Source organism: Felis catus, chromosome A1 (assembly GCF_018350175.1).
Source record: "Felis catus isolate Fca126 chromosome A1, F.catus_Fca126_mat1.0, whole genome shotgun sequence".
NCBI classification, from domain to species: Eukaryota; Metazoa; Chordata; class Mammalia; order Carnivora; family Felidae; genus Felis; species Felis catus.
In genome coordinates, this window is record NC_058368.1 from 223,587,354 (window position 1) to 223,607,690 (window position 20,337).

A 20,337-nucleotide genomic window follows, 5' to 3' on the forward strand; every position below is an offset into this window, starting at 1 on the left:
CAGAAAACATTAACAAACACAAAAGCAAGCTATACTTCCACCTTTCTCGGGGACCAAATGTTTGTACTAATTAAGGAAAGTACTTTGAAAAGATGTATCTTGCAATGAGCCCTGAAATGCAATTAACTCCCAGTTTGTAGAATTGATAATGAAAGGGAGTGTGAGTCTTACAGGCATTGGTGAAAGCTTCCGGACTTCAGTCTTTGTGTTTCCATTTTCTAAACTATTAGTAACATTCTCCAGATTTCTAAGAACATACCATGTCTAGCTTTTGTCTCTTTTAACTCAAAACAAGAATGTGCAATTTGCAGCAATATAACCATCACTTAAAAAAAAAAAAATAGAATCAGGACCAGGCTATTTACTAGCAATGTAGAAACCCTTGATTTAAACAGACTGTACTCATTTCCCAGTGTATTACAAATGGAATTTATGAATTTCTTGAATAGCTACTGAGAGACGAACAATCCTATGTTGGACATGAGAAGTGAGAGAGCTTTCTAGAAATGTGAGCTTATATCATGTGACCTTTTAATGGCACATTAAAAATAGTGACTGTTCTTTGCTTGCTATCTGTGGGCCAGGGGCTTTAAGTAGCGTGCTAAGTGCTCTTGAAAGAAACCTAAAGTGTCTATGTTATTCATCCCATTCTACAGACGAAGAATTGAGGGCTCAGAAAGTTGAGTCATTTGGTCAAGTTCATAAAGTGGCCGACTCCAAATTTAGATCCAGTTTTACTTTACACCCAAAATCCTGTTTTTTTAAAAGCAGTAGTATGGGGCGCCTGGGTGGCGCAGTCGGTTAAACGTCCGACTTCAGCCAGGTCACGATCTCGCGGTCCGTGAGTTCGAGCCCCGCGTCGGGCTCTGTGCTGATGGCTCGGAGCCTGGAGCCTGTTTCCGATTCTGTGTCTCCCTCTCTCTCTGCCCCTCCCCCGTTCATGCTCTCTCTCTCTCTCTGTCCCAAAAATAAATAAACGTTGAAAAAAAAAATTAAAAAAAATAAAAGCAGCGGTATGTGGCCTCCCATATATCTCAACTTACCACTAATAACAGCAACAACAAAAACTGCATTTACAGAAGTCACATATCATAAAGTAGGAAGCAGATGATTACATGTTTAGAAAGCCCATTGATTGAATTCCAGTACTTGCCATCTTGTATTTGTGTGGATGCATTTCACATGCTAGGAAAAGAAATACTGAAGACAGTCGAGTCTCATTTTAACTCTTGGCATCTCAGAAGCAAAACTGTTCTTAATTTTAGAGTTTCCTCGTATTGTAAAGTCTAAGACATACGCTACTTGATCTAGTGCAACAGTAAGAAGATTACAGAAGTCCTCAATATTTCTCATAGAATGAAGAGCTTTTGTATAAATTTATATGAATGAGTACAGTCCCCCCAACTTTCCTTCTTTTCCACTGTGATTCATATCTGATTTTATCTGTATATTACCTTATTGTTAAAATTGTTAATGTTTTCTGTGTATAATAACCGTAAAGCAACCAGAAGGAAATATTAATTGTGCATAATTGTGTCAAATGCTCAGCATGACACTTTTTAGGAACAATAGCCTATTTATATGCTCATATAAGAAACAAAAGAAAATTTTGATCAGACTTGGAAATATTGCCAAATTTTTAAAAATTTGCTAAAATAGCTGAAGTGTTTGATCAGTCACTTTTGAGTTTAGTTCTAGCCTTAGTGAACAAATGCTTCCTGTATATTTACTGCATCCTTATAATGGTGCCTTTGTTTTTCCTATGCATTTCTAAATTTTCACATGGTTTGTGATGAGATAGGAGTTAGGAATACTTCATTAATTTGGAATGCCATAACAGCAAAAAGTAAGAGATATTTCAAAATAATGACAAAGTCATGTCGCAAAGTTGAAAAGTAGAGTAAAAAAAATATTGAAGGAGGCTTGCATGTAGGATTCATATTCATGGAAGGAAGATGAAAGATAAGCAGAAAATGTGTTTCAAATGTATTCATGTGAAAAATATCATCTGATATACAATGGGTTTTTTATTATACAGGCAAAATTTATTTATAAAACTTTAGCTTATTGTAAGTCAAGAATACCTTACCTGGATCATTAATAGCAAGCCCTCATCCACCCTCATCAAAACTATTATAGTCTTCTAATACAAAGACAACTCATTAGGGACATTTCATGCAAACAGGGCAGAGATAGAGAAAGCAAGCTCCCACTTAAAATCAGAAGTCTTTGTCTACGACTTGTGTTTTATAATTGTATCACGTTATATATAGTTAGCACATTTACACTAATAACTTGACCATTAAATGTCATGTGAATATGACATTTGAGAATGTAACGGGACCTAAAGATGACGGACGGGACCCTGTTCTTATATAGATACAGATATCTGTAGGCTAAGAAAGTTGAATGACTCACAGAGCTAACTAATCACAGAGACTGGATAAGAATGTGGTCACTTTGACCATGCTTCAATAAAGATACAGAAGACTCCTGCAGATTTTTCCAGTCGGGGGCCCAAATTTATCTAACAGCCTTGTTTGTGGTGGCAACCACTCCAAATCACAGTCATGACCCCAGAAGAAGAACTTATTTTCTGGATGGGCCTGTGTAACTCATTTAGCCCTGGAATGAAAACTTAAACCCTGGCTTAGGGACACTGTGCTAGTCTACTGACTGGAAACAAAACACCCAAATAGAAATTTTTCAAAGAAATAATAAGTGCTTATCATGGTTCCATAGCATTCTAAAACTCAGGATTATTGGAATTTCTGATATCTCAGTTACGTAGAGGCATGAATAAAAGAGGGAAGCATCATATTTGTGCAGAGATTTTAATTCTTTAGATAGTTTTGTTTCATTGGATCAAAGTTTTGGTTAAGGAAGTTAAAAAGCTTTCTAAAGTATATGTGTGCTATATGTGCTCCCCATTTTATTGATCACAATACACACTATGAAGTTGCAAATGGTACTTGTGTTTATTTTTTTTTTCAGAAAGATTATTTTCTGGATGTATAGATTGTGGAGTAAATTGTATCTCCAGAGTAAGCTACAGGAACCTTAAATCCTTTAATGAATCTAAGCTATCCTGCAGATGTGTGACTTTTGGTTAAATTAAAGATGAAGCCACATCACTATCATATCCCACAGGGTGTATATTGATTAAACTTTATCCCATCTATTGATCATAGTCAGTAAAACTTACAAAAGCTGCTGTTGGGGAGGCAAAAATCTCAAATAAATTTGCTTTACCACTCACATTCTGTATCTAGAAGTATCTAAAATATGGCAACAGGAAGAGGTCTCCTAAACTTCAAGTCAACTGATGTTTCTATAAGTAAATCACTGTAAAAATAGATTCCCACTACATAAGTTTTAAATTAATTTCTTATAGTGAAATGGACAGACTATAATGAAAGTAATAGGTGCCTCTGAGGACGAAATTTTATTATTGAAATGAAAAATAACTTTCCAGTGCACTTTAACATGACTAATAATTATCTTGAGTCTATGCCTACGTAATCAAAGGGAAATTGAGTGTCAGATGACGAACTGGGTAATTTGTTTAAAGTTGCTTCTGTTAAGAAAAATACTTGAATAAAAGGAATCATTACTGAGATTCACTGTTTGCTGTGGCCGTAACTTGTCTGCAGATTTGTTGGTCCATAAATTCTAATTTGAATAATGAACTTTCATCATATTTCAGTGTAATGCATTTTCTCTTTATTTATTTCATGAATACATATTTACTAGAAATATTAAATGATGCATATATTGTATGACAGGAAATAAGGTAGTTGTAGGGATAAAAATTATAACCCAGAATTGTACATGATGATGGCAACTTTGCAAGAAAATCTCCTATGCCTAATGTACATTATGCCTATGCATATGCCTGTCTCCTATGCCTATGCCATTTATGTGCCAGGGGAAATTAGTTAGTGTTTGACTAGGGAACTGGTCCAGTTAGAGGGTTCTTAAGGACTACTGGCGAAATCTGAGCTGGCATAAGCTTAAATTGTATTTACTCTAGTCTATAGCCAGGAGATTACTAGTTCCTCACAGACAACATCTTATTGATCATTGATCATAAAATTTCACAAGTAGCATTGAATATAGATGTTATCTTGGTGATAATTTCACTCAGGATGCAGTGAGAATTTAGTGGTGGTAGGGATACAATGGTGTGTCATAATCATCGTATTAGAGTAAAACTTGTATCTGTCTCAACATTTCCTCCCTCCTACTACCCCTTTGACCACATATGTCTGTATATTTGTCCAAGGAATTAACTAGACATACTATGGAGTGTCACAATATTACAGCTTGAGATAATATCCAGAACTATGAGTTCATTGAAATACTGTGGGAAGTATAAGTGGATCTGTCCTTTTATCAGTATTTAGATATCTCTCGATCACAGAGGAAAATAAATTAAGTTCTCATTCTTATAAAAAAAAAGTTGTTTGTTTCCTGAATGATTCTAACAAATTTCAAATGTGTATATATAAATGATATTAGGAATCCATAAAAAATTATCTCTATATGAAAACATACTGCTCTAGATAAGTAAAATATGATGACTTATTATTTCTACCAAATGTATATAAAAGAAGTAATGACTCCTATGGAATGCCTTAATTAATTTCACTTTAGGTATTAACAGGGTCTTCTTAATATTGTTGAATAATCGGTTAGTTTGGTTAGTTTATTCATTCACTTATGAGGCAAAGTCATACACCTATGCTACTATGGGTGAAAGGAAAAAGAGCTTTACTCTCATATAGTTTCCAAATAAAATGACTCATGTGCACTGAGTAAGGAATTACGAATAATTTAATTTTCCGATAGATCTTTTAGAAACAAACAGTAGTTATTGCTATTTATGCAGAGGAACTTCTTCATTCAATAATAATCCTTATTCAGATCCTGTTGTGCTTACATCACTTTGCCAGAAAAAACAAAACAGAAAAGAACAAACAAAAAAAGCACTTCCTATTTGTGAACCTTCTCAAGGTTTCCAAGAGAAAAAAACCTTCCTAAAAGGCATTAAAACAAATGAAATTTCTCTATTGAGGCCTATCATTTGATACTCAAACATAAAATCGTTTCAAATATTATCCTGTATGATCCTCACAATAAAATTTTGACATAGGTCATATCTGCATTTTGCTTACAAAGAAAGCTCAGACAGGTGATACATTAAATTATAGAGCTAAAAAGTGGTTTAGCTTGATGAACATCATTCACTTGGTTTCCAGACTTGTGTTAATTTCCTTACTGTGTAACACCATTTTCACACATGCTAGATCTATTTTAGAAACAAATTTCCAAAGAGTTCATCTTTGCATTCTGAATAAATCAAGGCCAGGACCTACAGCTTGTACACAGAGTAGAAGAATATAGATGTTTTCAAGGGGTCTGAAGAGGTTATTGCCTCTAAAGTATATGGAAATTGGGAAATTTGTTCTTGGGAAAAGCCCCTATAACATTCTTCTTTTTTATCTGTGCATCTTCAAGAGCCTATCTATTCATTTAGCCTTTAAAAATGCACTGTGAGTTGAAGTTTCCCCACCAACCACCTCTAGTCACCTCTGCTACAAAGAGAGCAGTTCCATTTTCTCACCAGCTAAGTTGAAGATATGATTAAATCATATAAATATGCTATAAATACAAATATATTTTATTTTAAAGTAAGCTCTTATTACTCAAGTGTAACACTATGTGTAAGGGCAATAATATTGATTGGAGCACTAATCTATGGGTGAAGGAAAGAACTTCTTTCTTTATAGTATCTACAAGCGACAGTAGGAAGCTTCTCTTTCTCTTTTTCTCTTGCTAGGCCAGTAGCCAATACCAGAAGAATAGTGGTCTGAAAAGTGCCACCCAGTTTTGCAAACAGAACTAAGATATCTCACTGTGTCTCTCTCTCTCTTAGTTTTAAATTTTGTACCTTCTTGATGATCCATAATGTACCTCTCCCTAATGCTTACCCTTCAAGACTGATCAAAACCATGTCTAAAGTCTTGTATTGCTTAGAATTTTACTATTCTGTCTGATTTTAAACTCTGAGCATCAATCATGTTAGTTTGCAAATAATTTCTTTTCCTTTTCTTGTCTGTTTGCTTAACTAAATCATGTCTAAGTAATTCCCAGTTCTTACTTCCTCTCTTTGAATATCCCTCATTCCTTTCTTGTACTCCTTCAAAGAAATATTTTTGAATGAATAAAGCCTTAAATATTGCCTACTTCTTTTTAAAGGGAGCTTGCAAATATTACTTAATGCACTTATATTCTATTTTAATCTCTTGCCCTAACTAGCTCCTTGATGTTGGATAAAATTCTTCATCACTCCATACCTCAGTTTCTTCCTCTGTAAAAAAAAAGGGCTATTAATAGTACCCATCTCATGCAAACTGTTTTCAGTTTGCAGTGAACTAACACTTAAAGCACAATATGGTACACCATGAAAGCTCCATGAATGTGACCTTTCTTTACCTCGTTTTAGATAGCTTTTGTAAATAACTCGTATATGTGTGTTTCCTTCAAGTCTTAAATATATCATCTTGGTATAGTCTTAGATGAAGAAAGAAAGTAGAATTTGAAGAAAAATATATTTAAACATCTTGCCAAGTTACATATACTCTTGTCTCAGTTTACACTGGTTACTTTATTATATCAATGGACTAGAATATTAAAAAAAAATACTTCTCAGAACCTTAATTTCTCAAGTTTTATCATTAATCCCAATTTAGAATGTACATCATCTACACAAATGGCTACTTGATTTTCTGTTTGCTGGATATCCCTGAAAATGCCAAATTAACATTAGCATTGAAAAACACCTAAATATTTATATATGACGTCATAAAGTATTAAGATGCTGTGTTGACTTTTTAGAGGTTTGTAAAAGGAAACAAGTGGATGTTATTATGAAAATATTTTTAAAAGTTACCTACTGAGAATATTTTCATCTATTTTTATTTGGTAAACAGTTTCGTGGACCCATGTGACTTCTTAATTTTATATAATTAGCACTGAATGATTCTACATTTAATCCCCCAAATAGTTGTAAATCGTTTATTTTTTTCTCACATTTTCCTTTTTTTTCCTGAGCTTGTATTTGTGTGGCCAGGAAGAAATCCAAGGCTAGAATAAAGCAGAACTATTTAGTTCTACTTGAGTTGAAATTCAATTGCAACTCCACATACAAGACTCTACATCCAAGCATCCCCTAATATCTAGCCCTTATACTGTAGATTTCCCAAGAGAGTCAGGACACATAGAAAGCTACGAAGTAAATAACATGAGACTGAAGACACATACCTAGCATTGTACCTACCATTTGGAATAAAAGTTAAATATATATATACATATAAATATACATATACTTATATATAAATATATGTATATATGTATATTTATTTATATATATTTATATATAAATGTATGTATATTTATATGTGTGTGTATATATATATATATATATTTAAATATATTTATGTATATATTTAATTCAGCTAAAGGGCATATTTATTCTGAAAGTATTTAATCACTAATGCTAGCATTTACATTACAAAGCTCTGTGTGAGGTACCTAAAAGAGAACAGATTAGCCTGATCCTGAGACAATGCATTTTATAGTCTTAATTTAGCTTAGAAACAGAAATCCAATTTTTTTTCCCCAGACTGACGGCTCAGTTCTGATCAGATTTCTTTTTTTTGTTTGTTTTTTTTGTTTTTGTAATTGTTTTTTAATGTTTAATTACTATTGAAAGTCAGAGAGAGTCAGAACGTGGACAGGGGAGGGGTAGAGGGAGAGGGAGACACAGAATCTAAAGCAGGCTCCAGGCTCCGAGCTGTCAGCATAGAGCCTGACGTGGGGCTCAAACCCACGAACGGTGAGATCATGACCTGAGCCCAAGTCGGATGCTTAACCGACTGAGCCACTCAGGTGCCCCTGAAGTGATCAGATTTCTAAGATGGGGCATGTTCTCCCATATTTCATAGGGATGTGTTGATAACAATGTAATCTGAGCTTTGCAGAAAACTTTGCAATTGAATATGTTTTAATTTTAGGTCTGACTTTCCAATACAGAAATCACTGTTTTTAGGGTATCTAAACATGGAAAGTATCTTCAAGACAGGTTAATGACAACTAACTTTAGATGATGTAATAACCCAGATTTCCAACCGATTACATTTAAAAAAAACTTATTCCTTTCCCGTGACAAGACTTCTCACTTCTAAGCAATCCAGCCCTCATCCTCAGCATCAGGCCTCTGGACAAAGAATATTATGAGAATTTTTTGTGATGTGAATGCAAGTCAAAATCAGTTTCAGTGTACCATGACCTAATGTTTTGGGAAAGCCCAATGACATCGCCCTTCCCCACTGTTCTGTAGCATCTGGATTTCGTACATTTTCTCTGAAATCAGTTTTGCTTTTCACCTGTTCTTCATGTTTAAATGCCTTCATTATGTTGAACTTTCTTCAATTAGCATGTAGTTATTATTAGAACAGTCAATGCAAAATGGTCTATTTCTTGCTTTGATAACACAGTTTACAAGGGTTATATTCTGGCTCTTTTAGTGTTCTTAGGATGGTCTACAGTTTTGATTTGCATGATCTATTAATCTTCTATAATGTGTGCGCAGGATTATCCACAGGTTGTTACAAGGTTTCACACCTTTGCCTCAAATTCTACGTATTCTGTTACATTACATTACATACATTACACCTATTAAAGTCATGGAGTTGTATTTCAACATTTATACTCTGGTCCAGAAACTATGGTGAATTTTGAAATATTTCCACCATCACAATCATGTATCCTATGTATTTACCAGACTTCTGAGATTTCCCTCATGCTAAAATGGAAGAAGTGTCTCTGTTACTTTCGATGGAAATCCCTGTATTTGTTCTCTGGAACCCAATCCTGCTCACCTTCTCATAAATTTTACCATTTTAGGTATTTCACTCTTTAAAAGGATCATTACCTTCAGCAAAGACAGTGCTTAATATCCCCAATAAAAGAAAAAAAAATATTGAACCACTTCTCTGATGATATATGGCAGCACTTTCTCTGATCTCTATTCTTGGGTGACGGTATCCAGTAAAGTATCATGACTGTGGGGCTTCATATGTTCACATTCAATATCCTCTTGGGTCCACTGTTTAAAAAAAAAACATACTTTATATTTTATTGAAGATATTCTTTTCAAGTTAACTAATGATGCCCATCTTTCAAAATCCAATCAACCCTTACTAACCTCACTCGGCCTCTTAATAGAATTCACTCTAATTGTTCACTTAAAATACCTTCCTTTCTTGGCTTCTGTGCCACCCCATTCCCACTTAGTCTCTTCCCCTAGACTGTTCCTCTCCTTTTGCTAACACCTGCTCATGTACAGATGCTGGGCTGCCTTAAGCCCAAAAGTTTGGGTGCTGTAGTGCTCAATACTTCACTTAACTTTTCTCCTACAGTTCTCTCCCAGATGAAATTATACTGTTCCCAGGATTAAATTAGGCTTCAATTTAGGCTTATATATCTCAAATGGATATTTCCTATTCAGAAAACACACTTGAACTCCACACTCATATCCAACTCTCTGTTTTTATTCCACATGTTTATCTACTTGACTTCTAAGGCATAGCATGTCAAAATCATTGATTTCTCCCAAATTCTTTTTCTCCCAAAGGGAGTTATTTGCCCCCCTACCTCTATCCAGCTCCATAAATAGGCTTATCAATTACATGCTAGATCAAACACACGCACACCATCACCACCACTGCTACCACATGAAAAACAAGTCATTTGTAAGTCATTGCCCTTCCAATAAAAATTCTATAGTCTGTGCCCAATACATAACATTATTTTATACAGTTCTTTCCATTTTCTTCCCTTTTTCACCTTTGTCCAAGACAACATTATTTCTTTTCTGAATTGTTAACTTTCTGCAATCTAAGAGTCGAAGTAGCCACTGTGATTTTTCCAGTACATAAATAGGTACATGATATCCTTTGTTTAACAATTCCCCTTTTGGGTGCCTGGGTGGCTCAGTAGTTGAGAGTCTGACTCTTGGTTTTGGCTCAGGTCATGATCTCAGGGTTTGTGAGATCACGCCCTGCATTGGGCTCCTGCTGACTGCTTCCTGCTTGGGATTCTCTCTCCCTTTCTCTCTGCCCCTCCTCTGCTCACTGCGCATGTGTGTGTGCACTCTCTCTCTCAAAATTAATAAGTAAACGTAAAAAATATATATCTATATATCTACCTTTCTATGTATATCTACCAATCTATATCTATCTATCTATCTATCTATCTATCTATCTATCTATCCATCCCTCACTGCCTTTTTAAAAAGATAAGAACTATCTACCATATGGTACATGGATTGCTTATCCTACCCCCAGCCACATACCTCTCATCCTTTCTGCCTAGCCAGTGAGACATACATTGTTTTTTAACCAAATCAAGTTCTTTCTTTAATTTGGATACTTGCATTTTGCTTTCTTGTATTGAAAATATTCTTCCCCTGGTACTTTGTACCTAATCAGTTCATTTTTATTCCGCAGGTCTGGATGAAATGTTACTGAAGCTGAAGTTAAGGAAGAAGGGGGAAGTATTAGAAATTTAAGGAGAGGAGAAAACACTCTTCTTTAATAGTTCTAGAAATAGTTTAGAACATATGATTGTTGTCTATATTTTTAATTCATATTCATGTTAATAAACTGTTGCTGGATAATGTAAAACTCCAAAACCCAGGGGCAGATATTTATAGCCCTCTCGTGTGTGTGTGTGTCTGAGCTAGCTGAAGATCAAGGTAACTAGCCTGGCTTGTGTTTGCCAGCTCTTTTAACCCCAATGCATTCAATCCTGCATCCGCTCATTTACTAGGTAGCTCTGCTTTAGCAGGTGGTATACCCTGAAGGGGGACAACCTTGTCTTTGAGTCTCTCATCTTCTTTCTGGGATCAGTGGATCAGCCAGCCCCACCATGTTCCTTTTGTGTCGGTGGCAGAGGATAAGGAGGAATATGCCACGTCTCCGGAAATCTTGCCCCAAATACGAAACAGGACACCGCCACTTTCAACTCATTCTTTTTCTTTTCTTTCTTTCTTTTTGATTTTTTTTTTGAAATTTTTGCTTAAATTCCAGTTAGTCAACATCCAGTGTAATATAAGTTTCAGTTGTGCAATTTAGTGATTCAACACTTACAACATTCAGTGCTCATCAATTTGCTAAAGGAAGCTGGAGACCAAATCTAGTGTGAAAGAGCTCTACAACCTTTTATGCATTGGAGAAGGAAGATGATTTGTGGCCAATAATGTGACCTACCTCCCATTCAGTTGCTTTCTCATTTTTTTTTCACTAAACAAGGTAGCTAGGTGATGGAGATACTATGGTAGTTAACTGAAATGTTTTCATTTTTATTATGTATTTCTCTTCAATCTCAACTATAATGAAACTCTGGTATAAACTAATCTCTGACATCTCCTGTTATCCTAAAAATTTTGTACATATAGAAATGAAAGTTTAACTAAGGGTTTAGTTTTTAGGGTCAGCCTGGGTGGCTCTGTAGGTTAAGCATCTGACTCCCAAATGCTGCTCAGGTCATGGTCTCATGGTTCATGGGATGCAGCCCCACATCAGGCTCTGCATTGACAGTGTGGAGACTGGTTGGGACTCATTCTCTCTCTCTCTCTTTCCCCCTCTGCTCCTGCATGTGCTCGCTCTCTCTCTCTCTCTCTCTCTCTCTCTCTCTCTCTGTCAAAAAAAAAGAACATAGTTTAGTGTTGTTGTTTTTTTTTTCTTCCAAGGTACTATAGACTTCCTAGAGGCAGTTTTTCATCTCTCCCTTATTAACCCCTCTGTTTTTAGTAACTACCATTGTATTCATGAAATTCAGAAGGGTGTTTCTCTCAATTTGAATTAGTAATTAGACTAAACATTAATTAAGGGCTGACAGAAAAAAATAATTGATGTCAACTCTATGCAAATATAAAGTTGCCAGGCAAATCTCAAGAGGCAAATATAGAAACGAAAAATGTGCATTTACTATTTGAATATATCTGGTTTAATACTGCCCTTGTTTTAGTTTTCTTTGTTGTCTTCATTATATCATTGTGTAAAAGGAAGGATTATGTCTTTCCTTCCCTAGATACTTCATTGACCACAGTGGCGAAGATGATAGAGTTTTCAACATCGATGCCAATTCTGGAACCATCAGAACCACAAAGGTTCTTGATAGAGAAGAAACTCCGTGGTACAACATCACAGTTGCTGCTTCAGAAACTGGTAAGCTACTTTATGTGTCCTAAAAAAGATGTCACTTGTACATGACGATTTCTACCGAGATTTTCTCGGGTGCAGGGCTCTCACCATTTCTCTTTGTGGTGCCAGCATCTAGCAGAGCGTATAGAACGTATTAGAGGCAGTTGCTCGTTGTCAGATGTGGTGAATAAATCTCATATATTTTTTTTTTACTTTAATCCTAGCGTACTGGTGGAAGATTGACATCACAGGACACTCCTTCCCCATCCCTGAGTCAGAGTATTTGGTTGGCCTCCTAGTCATGAGGCTTGTTCTGTGGGTTGCACGGCTGCCTAACACCAAAGATGCCACTATAAACATTCATTTGAAAGTTTTTTGTAGACACATTTTTATTGCTTTGAGGTATATACCCGGAAGTGAGATATCTCAGTCATATGGAAACTCTGTATTTAACTATTTGAAGGACTGCCAGCCTGTTTTCTAAAGCAGCTATATTTTACATTCCCAAAAGCACTAGGAGGGTCCAATTTCTCTATATTATTACCCATATTTATTGTTATGTATCTTTTGATTATAATCATTCTAGTGGGTGTGGGGTGATAGCTCCTTATGGTTTATGCACTTTTATAATGTCCCCCGTTACCAATCAATAATTAGACTACCCTAGCTTTTTATATTCTGCCTGAATTTTTATGTTTTTACATCTGCAAAATTAACTCAAGTGGCTCCCATTTAGAGAATTTTCTTCAGCATAATATTCTCTTTGAAAATAAGCATTCACTAATTACTTTTAAATGAGTGTTATAAAGAATACATGAGTGGGTTCATTTATGATCATTCTGGTTAATTTTCATTTTCAAAATAACCAGACTAGGACTGGAATTACATGTTCTTTGTCACCTAATGACAAATAAATGACTGTCAAGTGATAAGAGCTCATTCAATATCAGTTGCAAAAATAAAGGAATTAATGGATTAATATATCCAAGAAGTGATGAAGACATTGAAAAGACTCAGAAAAGGTTGTGTGGTTTTTGGGAATAGGTTCTGTGTAGAGAAGATGGAGGGAAAGAATCCTTGGAGAAAATGATATTTATAGAAAAGAAAAAAAAAAACAGGAAACTTACTTTAAAATAACTTCCGGTTTTACTCCAGAATTATTTCAATCAGAAACCATACTTTAGTTTCTAAATCTCACCTCAGTCCAAAAAATATTTGTATCAAGTAGAAACTAATTTATGAATGTGCATGAGTATATGTATACCATGGAAATTATATTATTTGCAATCATTACCAAAAGAAATGTCCATTTTTACTTAAGTAACATCTTAAATATATATTTAGTAAGTGCTTTTTTTCTTTTTTTTTTTTTTTTTTTTTTTGCTATTTGTTAGTGCTTCATATGGGAAATCAGTTAATACCTATCTACAAAGTAAAGCAGTGTAATAGATTGTATTATCCTGGATTTTATAGATGATAATTTTAGAAGGCTCAAAGCCTTAGGGACACCTCAATAAGCATTACTAAAACATAATGTAATCCTAATTATAAATGGGTATGTAGAAGGAGTGAGAAATAGTGAGGACTTCATACCCATATTGGAGACTGTTTCGGGAAGTGCACATTCATGCACTCACTGGTTGCTTGTCATAAGTGCCTTATTAAATATCAGTGGGGGCCCTTCCATTTACAGTTGTTCGTAAACAGTAACCTTAAATTCAGCCACATTACCAAAGTATTTACTAATATATTCTGTTTCGGAAATGTACTCGATGCTTTTTATAAACTGGATTTTTTTAAGGCTTTATTTTTGGGTAGAGCAGTTGTAGGTCCACAGCAACATTAAGAGGTAGGGACAGAGATTTCCCAAATAGACCCCACATCTACACATGTATGACATCCTTCATTATCAGCATCCTCCGCCAGTGTGATACATTTGTCACAACTGATGAACCTACATTGACACGTCATAATCACGCAAAGTCTATAGTTTAACGTGTTTCGTTCTTGGTATTCCCTGGGTTTAGACAAAGGTATGATGGCACGTATTCATTATTATAGTATCATACGTAGTATTGTCACTGCACTAAAACCCCATGTATACTGCTTATCCATCTCTACTTACTCTGATTTTGGTAACCACTGATCTTTCTATTGGCTCCTTAGTTTTTCCTTTTCTGGAATGTCATAGAGTTTGAATCATACAGTAAGTTGCCTTTTCAGATTGGCTTTTTCCCTCAGTAATATAGGCACACTTAAGGATCTGCCATGTCTTTTCATGGCTTGATAGCTCATTTCTTTTTAATACTCAATAGCATTCCATTGTCTGGATGTGCCAGTTTGTGTATCAATTCAGGTACTGAAGGACACCTTGGTTGTTTCCAAGTTTTTGCAATCACGAACTAAGCCACTACAGTATAAACACTTATTTGTAGGTTTTTGTACGGACAAAAGTTTTCCATTTCTTTGGGTAGTTACCAAGGAGTGAATTCACTGGATCATATGGTAAGGGTGTATGTGGTTTGTAAGAAACTGACAAACTATTTTCCAAAGTGGCTGCACCATTTTGCATTCCCACTAACAATGAATGAGAGTTCTTGTTGGTCTACATCCTCATCAGCATTTGCTGTTGTCAGTGTTTCTGGATTTGGGCCAGTTTTTGTCAGGTACGTAGTGGTATCTCATTGTTGCTTTAATTTATATTTCTCTGATGACATATATGTGGAACATGTTTTCATACATTCATTTGCCCTCTGTATGTCTTCTTTGATGAGGAGTCTGTTAAGGTCCTTGGCCCATTTTTTAATCAGGTTTTGTTTCCTTATAAGTAAACTTTAAGGGATCTTCATCAGATGTGTATTTTACAAATATTTTCTCCCAGTTTGTCTGTTGTTTACTCATTTGTTTGACGTTGTCTTTTGCAGAAATGAAATCAGGTTTCTAAACATCTTCTTAATATAAGTTTTGGAAGAGCTTGGTGCTCTATGGAATGACATTTAGAAGTTTTTGTTTGTTTTAAATTTTGGAGAGAGAAAGAGTTGTGTGAGTGGGAGGCAGGGCAGAGGGAGAGAGGGAGAGAAAGAGAGAGAGAGAAAGAGAGAGACTGTCAGGCAGGCCCCATGCTCAGCACAGAGCCAACGTGAGGCTCAATCTCATGACCTTGAGATCATGACTTGAGCCAAAATCAATTCAGAGGCTTAAGCAACTGAGACACCAGGTGCCCCTAGAAGCTTATAGTTTAAAGTACTATATATATATATATATATATATATATATGTGTGTGTGTGTGTGTGTGTGTGTGTGTGTGTGTGTGTGTGTGTGTTTTGTTTAGCCTACCTTAAGTGTTCTGCAAGTAAAAGAAAGATGCCCCTTCTGGGCAGATGAAGCAGTGCACCAGGATTTAGGATTTAAGAGTATATGAGAGCAAACCACATCTGTGCACAGAAAAACATAAAAAATAAAAAGAATCCCTTTCTTCAGTTGAACGGGCCACTTGCTAAGGGAACAGTGTGAGAGTATAGGGTGGCATAAAAATGCATGTGGGTCTCTGAACATGTAAGTAGGGTCCAAATGCCATGCAGCTCTTCTTTACATGGTGTTCGATTCTGCTCTCTTTTCTTCTTCGGTTCTAGGTCAACTCAGCTGCCCAGTCACATGGTAAAGGCAGAAAGCATGAGTCTGGTCCATGAAAACCTTCCCCACTGCTGCTAAATATAGCTAAAAGATATCTTGCTTTTGTATGGTCAACTTTCGCAGACACATCATCCTAACAAAAATCTCTGAAATAGAGGGGACAGGCATTATTTTCACTTTATAGATAAGGAAATTGAGACTCATACAAAATATGAATCCAGATAGTTTGGTTCTGAGAGCTGTGCTCTTTCTAACATGGCCCCTTAGGGAAGCTGATGTTCATTGCATCAAGTTTTGGACAGATATTTTCACTGATTGAGGTTTATTTTATTATTTATTTTAAAAATGCATTCTGTGACATAAGACTGTCTCCATGATTTGAGAGAGAGAGACAGAACAAGAGCAGGGGAGGGCCTGAGAGAGAGGGGGACACAGAATCTGGAGCAGACTCCAGGCTCTGAGCTGTCAGCCCAGAGCCCGACGCGGGGCTCGAACTCACAAACTGCAGGATCATGACCCGAGCTGAAGTTGGACACTCAACCAACTGAGCCACCCAGGCACCCCAATTATCTCCATGATTTTAAAGAAGACACTAAGAATAGGATAAATTCAATAAGCTGTCTTTGATTAGAGAAATAGAAAGAGTTGTATTCTCATCACATATCACAGTTCTTGGAGAAGAGTACTTTCTAACTAAATACGTGGAATATTTCTGTACAAGTAACAATGCCTTCCATTCATATGATCCATAATATAGCTATTTAGTCATTTCCATTACATTTCTATTTTTGCGTAGCAAGTAATCACATGATTTCCATAGGTCAGAGGTCCAGGAGGGTTCCACTAGATTCCTTGTATAGGGTCCAGTAAGACTCAAGTCAGGTGTCAGCTGGGATGGGTTCTTATCAGGAGGCTGGGGAAGAATCTGCTTTAATCTCATTCTTCTTGTTGCCAGAGTCTACTTGCTTAGGGTGTAGTTATGAGGTTTCCATTTTCTTCCCATCCTCAGCGAGGGTAGCTTTCTTCTCGAGACTGCCTGCATTCTTTCTCATGTGGTCCTTAGCTTCTTCAAAAGAACAACAGTGTATTGAGTCCTTTTCATGTTTTGAATCGCTTTGACTTTCTCTTTTGCTACCAGCTGGAGAAAGACTCTGTTTTCAAAGGAGTTCACCTGATTGGGTCAGGCCCACCCAGATAATCCCTTTATTCTAAAGTTAACTGAATTGGGACTTGAACAACATCAACAAAACCCTTACACAGCTGTACCTAGACACATGTTTGGTTGAATAACCAAGAAACAGGAATCTCATGCTGCCATCTTTAGAATTCTGCCTATGACGACCCTAAAATACCTGAAAAAAAAGATGAAAGCTTGTTCCTTCTACTAAAGAGTAAATATTGTTTCAAACTTGCATGCCATGGCCTACTCTTCCCCTTATGTGACTCCCTATTAGAATAGTGGCAGTAGTGGGCCCTCAATAAATCATTCTTAATATATTTTTCTCCACTAAATAGCTACTGCTTTCCTACATTTCCTTGTTTATGCCTAAACTCAAGATAATGCATATGCTTGTCCCCACTAGTCTTCAGAACCTGGTATTATGGTCTTAACTTACTAATAGCAAAATCCAGCTAATACTTTTGATTTCTGATCTCTCCCTGCTTTCTTGGTCATATTTTCACTTGCATTTTCTCCTTTCTTCGCAAGAACTCTAGTACTTTGGTATGGTCTAATTTATCATTTCTATCCTAAAATACATATTAACTCACTCCAGATGTATTAATAAATGATACTTGCTAAGCTTGTCATATGTTAGGCACTAAAGACATTGAGGACTCTACTTCACTTTTGAGGAATTCAAGAATCTCATGCAGAAGACAAGATAAATATGTAATTGCATTATGGATAATCACTGTGGCCATAAGGTTTTTAGGGGTTAGGAAACATAAAGTCATGGTAGCTTAAGCTCTCTCGGGGAATTAGCAAAGGTTTCATAGAGAAGGAAAATGCATGAATTCAGTTTTGAGATGAAGGATGAGTAAAGGTTAGCCTGCCTTCTGTGTCCAGCTGTACCTGTATCATTCAGGGTTCTATAGAGGAACAGAACCAGTAGGATTCAAGACCAGAAGGATTCAGAACCAATAAGGAGATTTATTATAAGGAATTGGCAGTTATGGAGGCTGGGAAATCCAAAATCTTCAGAGCCAATGTCCCAGGTCAAGTCTAAAAGCCAAAACCAGGAATAGTCTTTACCTCAGTTTAAAGGCAATCAGGCAAGAGAATTTTCTCTTATTCAAGGGAGGGTCAGCCTTTCCTTCTTTAAAGGTCTTTAACTGATTGGATAAGGCCTGGCTGACTCACATTATGAAGAACAATCAGCTTTACTTAAGTCTACCAATGTAAATGTTAATTTAAAATCACCCTCATAGAAACAAACAGAATACTGTCTGGCCAATTATCTGGGCACACCATGAATTAGAGACTTATTTTAGTCCAGTATCTAGGGTTTTATCAGGCTCCCTAGGTAGTTTTCACCCATGCTTATTATAGAACCAACTGGTTTATGCGGTTCTTTCTTTTTTTTTTTTTTTAAGTTTATTTTAAAAAGAGAGAGAGGGAGCACTGGGGAGAGGCACAGAAAGAGAGAGAGGAAATCTTAAGTAGGTTCCATGCTCACCTTGGGCTCCGTCCCAGGGCCCTGGGATCATGACATGAGCTGAAATCAAGAGGAGACACTCAACCGCTGACTGAGCCAACCAGGTGCCCTCATGACTTATGCAATTCTAATGTAAATTGATTTTAAGAAACATTGCTTCCTTCCAATCACAATTTAACTTATGTCATAGCTCCATTTAGGACTAATCCCAAAGGCATCAGTACATACACATGCCCTGTGTGCCTAAGAAACTAACGCTGCATAGAACATGTGTGGCTTTTCTTTATAAAACTCAGCCCTGTCTGTTCTCAGCTTCATTCTCAGAAAAATTGTCTATGGCACTTTTAATCACAGATCCTCATGTTCTTTCAATAATTTTATAATCCGTTCCTCTGCCAATGCCTTCTTCCCCTTTTGTTCTGCTTTACAAACATCTATTTACTTTTAAGAACTAGTTCATATGTCACAGCATCTGTGAAACCTTGCTCAACTTCTCAGGCAGATTTTACAGTTCCTCCTATGCTCTCACTTGGTGCCTGCCTTCATAGAGCACTTATCACTTATTGGATTTAAGTATAACATTTGTCATATTTTATTGTAATACTTTTCACCTCTACTAGATTGTGAACATCTCAAATCTAGGAATCGGGTCTAGTTTATCTTTGTTTATCATAGCATTCACAAATATTAAGAATATTTCCTGACACATCAAGCTGTATTAAATACATGAATATTGTTTGTCCTTCATTTCTAGATCTACTTTAATTGCCAAACACTTCATTGTGGTAACTAAACTATATATATTTCCCATTTTGCCTTAAATATCCTATTTGTCCTTATTCTGTGCCCTGAATATGAGAGTTTATTTCACCTGTTCAATACACCAAAATGGGACCCCCTATTGTTCATTCCTTGCTGATAGCTGTTGGCAAAATCCAGGGATGTGCTACTGTAATATATACTTCTGATGAGTCCAAAAGGTTCTGCTCTTACCAGAGTTCACAAGTTAAAACAATAACGTTGTTTGTTTTTTGCATTGTTACACTATTCACCTCAGCTGTTTGATTTCTCTAAACAAATTATGTTCATAACAGTCCAGAAACCAAAGTTTACATGCTGTTTACAGTAAAACCTTGGTTTGCGAGCATAATTTGTTCCAGAAACATGCTTGTAATCCAAAGCACTTGTATATCAAAGCCAATTCCCCATAAGAAATAATGGAAACTCAGATGATTCATTCCACAACTCAAAAATACTCATAAAAACATGATCATAATACTCTAATATAATACAAAACAATAAAGAAAATACAAACTATAGGGATGCCTGGTTGTCTCAGTTGGTTAAGCGTCCCTCTTCCCCTCAGGTCGTGATCTCGCAGTCTGAGTTTCAGCCCCACATTGGGCTCTATGCTGACAGCTCAGAGCCTGGAGCCTGCTTTGGATTCTCTGTCGCCCTCTTTCTCTGTCCCTCTCCTTCTCATACTCTGTCTCTGTCTCAAAAATAAACATTAAAACAAATTTTAAAAAAGAAAATATAAAATATAAAGAGAAATAAGTAAATTAACCTGCACTTACCTTGGAAAACCTTCATGGCTGATGTGAGACAAGAGAAGAGGGTTATTGTGTAGGACAACTTTCATGATTACTAATGGAATCACTGCTGTCTATTTACTCATTGGAGTCTTTTTCTTCATGGAGGCCATTGTATATGCTCACATGGATGTTGACTTTATTAATAAACTCTTTCTTGTCATATACTGTATTTAATGTAAA

General features: G+C 36.0%; 1 protein-coding gene across 9 annotated transcripts in view; it reads left to right on the top strand.

The window, feature by feature from the left end:
* The window catches only part of CDH18 (cadherin 18), a 1,009,468-nt gene that overhangs the window by 934,773 nt on the left and 54,358 nt on the right, over positions 1–20,337 (top strand). For all 9 annotated transcript variants that reach the window (XM_045038559.1, XM_045038553.1, XM_045038573.1 and 6 more), the window contains one exon: positions 12,160–12,296. In XM_045038559.1, the coding sequence (XP_044894494.1) occupies positions 12,160–12,296 (137 nt within the window). The remainder of the gene's footprint in view (positions 1–12,159; positions 12,297–20,337) is intronic.